Source organism: Cajanus cajan, chromosome 5 (assembly GCF_000230855.2).
Source record: "Cajanus cajan strain Asha chromosome 5, NIPB_CcT2T_4, whole genome shotgun sequence".
In the NCBI taxonomy this organism is placed as follows: Eukaryota; Viridiplantae; Streptophyta; class Magnoliopsida; order Fabales; family Fabaceae; genus Cajanus; species Cajanus cajan.
The window spans coordinates 43,861,173-43,869,984 of record NC_138521.1 but is presented as its reverse complement, the minus strand read 5'-3'; the positions used below and the strand labels follow the sequence as shown (position 1 = coordinate 43,869,984).

General features: G+C 40.0%; 1 protein-coding gene across 1 annotated transcript; it reads left to right on the top strand.

Moving 5' to 3' along the window:
* Positions 1 to 2,489: 2,489 nt before the first annotated feature.
* Positions 2,490 to 7,580, top strand: LOC145958000 (uncharacterized). The gene is made up of 12 exons (XM_083074448.1): positions 2,490 to 2,673; positions 2,778 to 3,277; positions 3,350 to 3,498; positions 3,664 to 3,748; positions 3,800 to 3,992; positions 4,310 to 4,334; positions 4,555 to 4,722; positions 4,821 to 4,992; positions 5,210 to 5,422; positions 5,513 to 5,693; positions 7,334 to 7,402; positions 7,576 to 7,580. Exons 1-12 carry the CDS (start codon positions 2,490 to 2,492, stop codon positions 7,578 to 7,580), a joined length of 1,944 nt encoding a protein of 647 aa, XP_082930574.1.
* The last annotated feature ends 1,232 nt before the right edge of the window (positions 7,581 to 8,812 follow it).

Sequence of the window (8,812 nt, the reverse complement as noted above, 5' to 3'; positions counted from 1 at the left end):
AATTAGACCTTCCTTCTGATTATGGCACTAGCTCATCTTTTAATGTATGTGATCTCACACCATTTTTAGGAGCTGACGATTTGGATGAAGATTCTAATCTGAGGACAGATGCTTCTTAAGAAGGAGGGGATGATGGAGGACCATCCTTGAAGACACATGTGGGCCCCATCACTAGGTCCATGGCTAGGAGAGTTGAAGAGGAGGAGGGTGTTCACACACCAAGAGACACTCTCCTCATGATCATAGAGTATTAGTTCTCTCCTAAGCCTCATTAGTATAGGGTTTATTTTATTTTCCAATTTTACCCTTGTATTTTGGGTGTTTAGGACTTAGAAGTTATTTTCTCTTGTATTTCCCATTTTACCCTTGTATTATGGGGTGCTCTAGATGATTAGGGTTTTTAATTTTGGGCTAGGGTGTTAATTAGAGGGTGATGCATTTTTGGTGCTTATTGGGTCTATTTTTGGTGTTAGAAAGGCTTAGGCCCAAGTGGAGGGCAAAGGTTGCATGGTATTATCATGCACCTAGATATAGCCAATCTAAACCCAAAGATTCCATCCTTGGCCACCAAGTTGCATCTAGGGTTCATTTGCATTTCATTTGGAATGCATTTGCCTACTCCAAATGCAACCCTAGATGCCTCCCCTCCTATAAATACCCAATGCACCACACCTTGTAAATACTTTGGAATATATGAATTTGAGTGAGCCTTTTGTGCCTCAAATCCTCTCCTTAGTCACTAGGTCTACACGGCCTACCCCTCCTATCTCCTCCCTTGAGTGAGTTTAGGGTTTATTGAGTGGCCTTCATCTCCACTTGGTGAAGTGAGCCAACCTAGAACCACCTAGACACCTTCCTCCTCCCTTTTCTCCTATTCGCCCAACCATCACCCTACACACCCACCTTCCTTTATTTCTCCACCCTTGAAGGAAAGTCCAGCCCCTAAAGCCATCATCTTGGCCTTAGAAAGGAGATTCTTCCCACCTTGGACGTTCATGATCAACCCCTTGGTGGAAGGAGTCCATCATATGAGATTCTGTGAATTCAATATCTTGAGGAGGATGTTCCTTTTGTGCTTAAAATTGGACTAATCCATTTGTTGCCCAAGTTTCATGGTCATGCAGGTGAAGATCCACATAAACATCTAAAGGAGTTCCATATTGTTTGTTTTACCATGAAGCCTCCTGATGTTCAAGAGGACCATATTTACTTGAAGGCATTTCCACATTCTCTGGAGGGCGTTGCTGAAGATTGGTTGTATTATTTGGCTCCCACGTCCATCACCAGCTGGGACGATCATAAAATCATATTTCTGGAGAAATTCTTCCCTGCCTCGAGGACCACTGCAATTGAAAAAGATATATTAGGATCAGGCAACTTGGTGGAGAGAGATTGTATGAGTACTGGGAAAGATTCAAGAAATTATGCGCAAGTTGTCCTCACCACCAGATTTTTGAGCAGTTGTTGTTGCATTATTTTTATGAGGGGCTGAATAACATGGAGATGAGTATGATAGATGCTGCTAGTGGTGGAGCACTTGGTGACATGACTCTAGCTGAAGCCAGGCACTTGATAGAAAAGATGGCCTCCAATTCTTAACAATTCAGTGCCAGAAATGACAATTCAATTGTCATCGTAGGAGTTCACAATGTGGCCACTGATGCAGATAGAAAGCTGGAGAGTAAACTTGATGCATTGGTGAACCTAGTGACTCAACTCGCTGCAAATCAGAAATCCACATTTATAGCAAGGGTCTGCGGTATTTGTTCTTCAACAGATCATCATACAAATGTTTGCCCTTTTCTACAACGGTCTAGAGTAAATGAACAACCAGAGGCCTATGTTGCAAATATTTACAACAGACTTTTTGTCCAATAGCAACAACAGCAAAGTTATGATTTTTCCAGCAACAGGTACAATCCAGGTAGGAGGAATCACCCCAATCTTAGATGGTCCAACCAGCAACAACAACAACCATCCCCTCCCTTCTAGAACAATGTTGGTCCTAGTAGATATGTGCCTCCTCTTGTCCAACAGCACCAATAAAGACACATGATGTTCGTGCACCTCCACCAGCTCAACCTTCTACATTTGAGCCTTCATTAGAGGAGTTAGTGAAGTAGATGACCATTCAAAGCATGTAGTTTCAACAAGAGACCAGAGCCTCCATTCAGAGTTTGACAAATTAGATAGGTCAGATGGCCACTCAACTCAATCAAGCACAGTCCCAAAATTCAGACAAGTTACCTTCACAGACTGTGCAGAATCTAAAGAACGTGAGTGCCATCACCTAGAGGTCTGGCAAACAAATTGACATACCAGTACCTGCACCTGCACCTGCACCTGAGCCTACACTTGAGAAAGAGGCCCCTACAAGTAGTAGTATAAAATCTAATTCAGATGGACCTTCTTCCAGCGCACATAGTGGTGATCTACAGCAGCCTCCTATCCCTCTTCCATTTCCACCAAAATTAATTCCAAGCAAAAAGATGGAAGAGGTGGATAAGGAGATATTGGAGACCTTTAGGAAGTTGGAGGTGAACATACCTCTACTGGATGCAATCAAACAAATTCCTAGATATGCTAAGTTCCTGAATGAGTTGTGCACCCACAAGAGGAAGCTAAAGGGAAATGAACGGATCAGCATGGGCAAAAATGTCTCAGCACTTATAGGTAAATATGTTCCACACATTCCTGAAAAATGTAAGGACCCAGTTACATTTTATATACCTTGTGTTATTGGTAACAGTAAATTTGAAATGCCATGCTTGATTTAGGAGCTTCAATTAATGTCATGCCTCTGTCCGTTTTTATTTCTTTGTCTCTTGGACCTCTACAACCTATGGGTGTGGTCATTCAATTGGCTAATAGGAGTGTTGCCCACCCCATAGGCTTTGTAGAGGATGTCTTGGTTCGGGTTGGTGAACTTACTTTTCTAGCTGATTTCTATGTTCTTGATATGGAGGAGGGATTCTCCCATGGTTCTGTCCCAATGATTCTGGGTAGACCATTTTTGAAAACAGCCCGGACCAAGATTAATGTTTATGTTGGAACCTTGTCTATGGAATTTCGTGACATTGTTGTTCATTTCAATATTCTGGATGCCATGAAATTTCCTTTCGAAGATCATTCTCATTCTATTTTTTGTGCTGAATTGATTGATGATTTAGTTGATGAGCACATTCATGATTTTGATTCTTTTCATGATAAGAAACATTTCTTTTTGTCTGATTTGTATACTATCTTTCATGCATTGAATCTGAATCTAAATTTGGAAGTGATTTTGATTGTGATGATGCATATAGATTTGATACTTTGGGTGTTGTACCTCTTGATCTTGATTTTATAGAGCCATAATGCACTAACCATGTTGCAAGAAATACAAAAGAATCTAATGAAGCCTCTTCTCCCTGCGGAACCCCTTCTCCCTTCTCTGGTTCCTTCTGATGTTCAGCCAGCACCCACACCAAAGTTGAAGCCTCTTCTAGAGAACCTCAAGTATGCTTACTTGGAGGATGATGAAAGATTTCTTGTGATCATTTCCACCTCCCTTGATGTTGATTAAGAGGAGAGGTTGTTGCATATGCTTAGGAATCACAAGAAGGCAATTGGTTAGACCCTGGCAAACATTCCTGGTATTAGCCCATTGACATGCATGCACAGGATATTATTCGAGGATGGAGCTAAACCAGTGAGACAACCACAGAGGAGACTTAACCCAGTGATTCTGGACATGGAAAACAAGGAGGTGACCAAGCTTCTATAGGCTGGGATCATCTATCCCATCTCTGATAGTTAGTGGGTTAGTCCAGTCCAGGTGCTCCCCAAGAAGACATGCCTCATTGTTTTTAAGAATGGGAGGGATGAGCTCATACCCACCAGAGTGCAAAATAGTTGGAGAGTCTGTATTGACTACTGGAGGCTCAACCAAGCAACAAGGAAGGATCATTTTCCTCTACCCTTCATTGATCAGATGCTAGAGCGTTTGGAAGGTAAATATCATTACTTTTTTCTTGATGATTTCTCTAGTTATTTTCAAATTCATATTGCTCCTGAGGATCAAAAAAAGACTATATTCACTTTCCCCTTTGGCACTTTTGCCTATAGGAGGATTCCCTTTGGCCTATGCAATGCCCCTGGCACATTCCAGCGGTGCATGCTTAGTATTTTTAGTGATTTTCTTGAAAATTGCATAGATGTGTTTATGGATGATTTTACTGTTTATGGATCCTCTTTTGACGTATGTTTGGATAGTTTGGATAGAGTTCTAAATAGACGCATTGAGATTAACCTTGTTCTTAATTTTCAGAAATGCCATTTCACGGTAGAGCAGGGTATAGTTTTATGGCATATCATTTCTAGTAGGGGCATTGAGGTAAACCCTGCAAAGATACCTATTATTGCCCAATTTCCTTACCCCTCTTTCGTGCGAGAGGTGCGATCTTTTCTTGGCCATAAAGGTTTTTATAGGCGCTTCATTAAGGACTTCAACAAGAAATCCCCTCCACTATCCAGCTTGTTGTAGAAGGATATTGAGTTTAATTTTGATGACAGGTGTAAGGAGGCATTTGACTGTCTCAAGAGAGCCTTGACCACCACTCCTATCATTCAAGCACCATACTGGACAGTTCCCTTTGATCTGATGTGCGATGCTTCAAATTATGCACTGGGGGGTGTCTTAGCACAGAGGGTTAACAAATTTGCTAGGGTGGAAGTTGTGCAGTGATTAGGTAACTAGGAGATGCATTCCGGACCATGAGATTGATTCGGTCCTGCACTTCTGTCATTCTTTTACACATGATGGTCATCTTGGCATTTAGAGGACAGCTCGCAAGGTGCTTGACTGTGGTTTTTTCTGGCCCACCATCTTCAGAGATGCGTGGAAGATTTGCAGCACTTGTGAATAGTGTCAAAGAGCAGGAAGATCCCTTTCTTGGATACAACAGATGTCTCAACAACCCATGTTGTTCTATGAGGTCTTTGATGTATGGGGTAAAGATTTCATGGGTCTTTTTCCTATTTCTTTTGGTTTTCATATATTCTCCTAGCTGTTGATTATGTTTCAAAATGCGTGGAAGCCAAAGCCACCAGAACTAATGATGCTCGAGTTGTTATGGATTTTGTCAAATCTAACATATTTTGCAGGTTTGGAGTACCCAAAGCTATTGTTAGTGATCAAGGCACCCATTTTTGTAACAAATCCATGCAGGCATTGCTTAGGAAGTATGGGGTTATTTATAAAATCTCTACACCCTACCACCCCCAAACTAATGGGAAAGTCGAGATTTCAAAAAAGGAGATCAAGAGGATCTTGGAGAAAATTGTGCAGCCCAACAGGAAAGATTGGAGTAGCAGGCTTGAGGATGCTCTCTGGGCACATAGGATTGCTTACAAAGCACCCATAGGGATGTCTCCTTATCGGGTTGTCGTTGGCAAAGCATGTCATCTTCCTGTGGAGATAGAGCACCGAGCCTACTAGGTTGTGAAGACCTACAACTTCTCTATTGATCAGGCTAGAGAGGAAAGAAGGTTGCAACTGAGTGAACTTGATGAGATTTGCCTGGAAGCCTATGAGAACTCTAAGTTATACAAGGAGAAAACGAAGAAGTTTCATGATAGCTTGATAGCTAGGAAGGACTTCACGGTTGGGCATAAAGTTTTACTATATAATTCAAGGCTTGGTCTCATGGGTGGTAAGTTACGTTCTAAGTGGATTGGACCTTTTGTTGTTACTAGTGTTTTTCCTTATGGTACAGTTGAGATCAAAAGTGAATCCACAGACAAGAGCTTCAAATTTAATGGACACCATCTCAAGCCTTTCCTCAACAATCCTTCCATGTTGAATGTAGTTGTAGAGGAGATATCTTTGCTCAAACCCGCTTCTCTCCCACCATGACTTAGGGAGTTTTCTTTTCCTTTCCCCTTCTTTACTTTTATTGTACATGTCCAATTCTGTTGATTATTCTTATTGCTCTGAACTTATGTGAGCCACATTGGGACAATGTGTGGTTTAAGTGTGGGGGGGAGAATGTTTTGGTTATATGTTTTTAGGGTTTATTTGTTATTTTTGGTTTAGGTTTTATGTTTAGGTTTTATGTTTAGGTTTTATGTTTAGGTTTTATGTACAGTTTTCATGTTTCTCTTTGATTTCTAGGTCTTGATAGTTTGTAGGCACTTACTTCACTCTGATTACTTGATATTCTATGGATTGAAATCCCTGTCTTTCTTTGTTTGACAAGTTGATTATGAGGTTTGAGAGGTTGATTTGAATGTGACAGATTTACCCTGTGAGAGGTTTTAAGCCACTCTTTGTTTTTTCTTGTGTGTTTTGCCTCTTGATTGCTTGCAAAATATCCTTGGCTTGACTTTATTTGATATTTCTTGGTTCACATGCATGTTTGGAAAGGATTAAGGCATTTTGATTCTGATAAGCCTCTAGCCAAATAAGCCTACCTTGAATTAATTCCTTTGATATCCCCTATTGAGTCTGTTTCCCTTTCTTTGTTTGAAGCTCATTACAAGCCTTAAGTGAAAAACCATGATTACCTTAACCTTGGGGAGTTTTGGAGCTTTGGAATTGTTTTGGGAATAAGTTCTTGAATAAGTGTGGGGGTGTGTGTATGTTTCATTGGATGATATATATTGGCTAGTTGGTTCCTCATGTTGTACATTTTACTTCTCTGCGCATCTTATCTTGTCTCATCTCAAAATTTCGTGTGTACTGTTCACACTCTTCTAAAAAAATCAAAAAAATAAAAAAAAATGAAAAAGAGAAGTTGTTTGAGGCAAGAGAAAAAGGATTGATTATTGTAGAGGTCATTAGAGGTTTCTGGATTTGCTTCTTATGCTTATTCTTGACTTATTCTCCATTGCTCCTCTAGTTCCTCTGGTTTGTAGTTACTTATCCCATATATTATCCTCTACCCTGTCCTTGGCCTCAATGCAACCCTAAAAAGGCCTTTTGATCCTTATGTGCTTGTTTATTGGGTGTTGATTTTAGAGGCTTGCCAAGTCTATCTGTCGCTTGTTTTTTATGAGTGTTTTGAGGGTATATAGTAGCCTAAACACTTGAGAGATATAATGATACAGTGCATATCTTGTGAGGTTCTGTTGCTTTTGATTCACCTCTTGAACTGACTGATTTTCCTGCCATGTTTTGAAATACTTGGATGATGTTCATAAATATCTGGTTTCTTTGACTCTTTGTGTGTTGGATGTTGTCTATTCCTTTCTTTTCATAGGATTCATTGAGGAGTATGTAACTCTATCTGTTTGTGTGCTGCTGTTTTTGTTTCTGTTGTTCTCCCTTATGTGGCTCTCTTTGTTGTTCTAGATTTGTCCATTGCTCTACTTCATGATTTTGCCCAGGAGTGCAAAAGGCTGAGTGTGGGGAATTTGATGAGTCATTATTTTCCCTTATTTATTTATCTTTTTGTACTTATTTTAATTGTTGATTTGGGCTTAATCGCTTATTATTTGCACAGTTTCACTGTTTGGGCTTCATTAGGCCAGTAACTCGAATTTTAATTAATTCCAATTCACTTTGTCTAATTTTTTTCTATTAATTATTTTCAGGTTAATTGTGAAGCATTTTGGGCTTGGATATTATTTTTGGACTTCAAGAGATAAGTGCCACGTTAGTGCCACATCAGCACCACTTCACCACATCAGCGCCACATCAGCATTTTGTTTTATTTTTCATTTATTTTATTGTATTTTCGGGTCACACTAGGATTGGGGGCCCATTTGACTTTTCTAGGGTTTTTAGGGACCTAGGGCAGGCTGACCATGCAGCCACAACCTGATGTGACCATGTTTATGTTTTTAGTTCTTCTTCTTCCTTTAGGTTTCTCTCTCGTTTTTGCTTTTGTCTTCACGTTTTCTGTTCTTCTTCTTCTTCCTTTTCACATTCTGCTTGTATTTGAGATTGGCTTTACATTTGAATGAATATAGATTGTTAGTTTCTTCTTCTTCTTCCTTGCTGACTCTTCATTTTTGTTTTGATGGAAGGCTAAAACTATTGGGGTTGGCTCTTTGAACATATTGTAATCTCTCTTTGAGGTTTTATTCGTATTATGCATCTCTGTTCCACTTTCTTCTTCTTCATTGGATTTTTTGTATTAACACGTTTTCAACATCTGTTCATGCTTAATGAATTTGGGTTGCTTGTGTTTAATGCCACAGTTTGCTTAATCCTATGGAGAAGTTCAATGTTGTATACGTTTGCTTAATTCGTGTAGGGAAGTCTTGGGTTAATCTTTGCTTAGTTGGTTAACTCAGATGGAACAATGATTAAGTTTTTGACAGAGAAATCTCTTGTGAACAAGGGATAAGAGAGTTACAAGCTTGATAAGGTGATGGCATCCTTACTTGCATGAACTTGAGATGATCAACAAGGAATAGGACGCCTTCTCCAAGGATCAAGTTCTTCAAAGGTGGCACAAGGTTTTAAGGTGGATGATGATGGAATGGACAAAAATGGAGGTTGGGTAGAAGGTGTTTGAGGAAATTCTTGAGAAGGGTACTCTAGGGTTGGCTCACTTCATGATGATGAAGGCCACTTCTAGGGTTGTTTCTCTCAAGGTGGAGATGGTAGGGTTTGGCCGAAAATAACCAAAGGTGACTAAGGAAAGATATAAAGGCACAAAAGGCTCTCTTTATATTCAATATCCAAAGTATTTACAAGGTGTGGTGCCTAGGGTATTTATAGGAGTGGGAGGCATCTAGGGTTGCATTTAGAGTGCCAAATGCACATCAAATGAAACCCAAATTAACCCTAGATGCAACTTGGTGGCCAAGGATTGAATCTTTG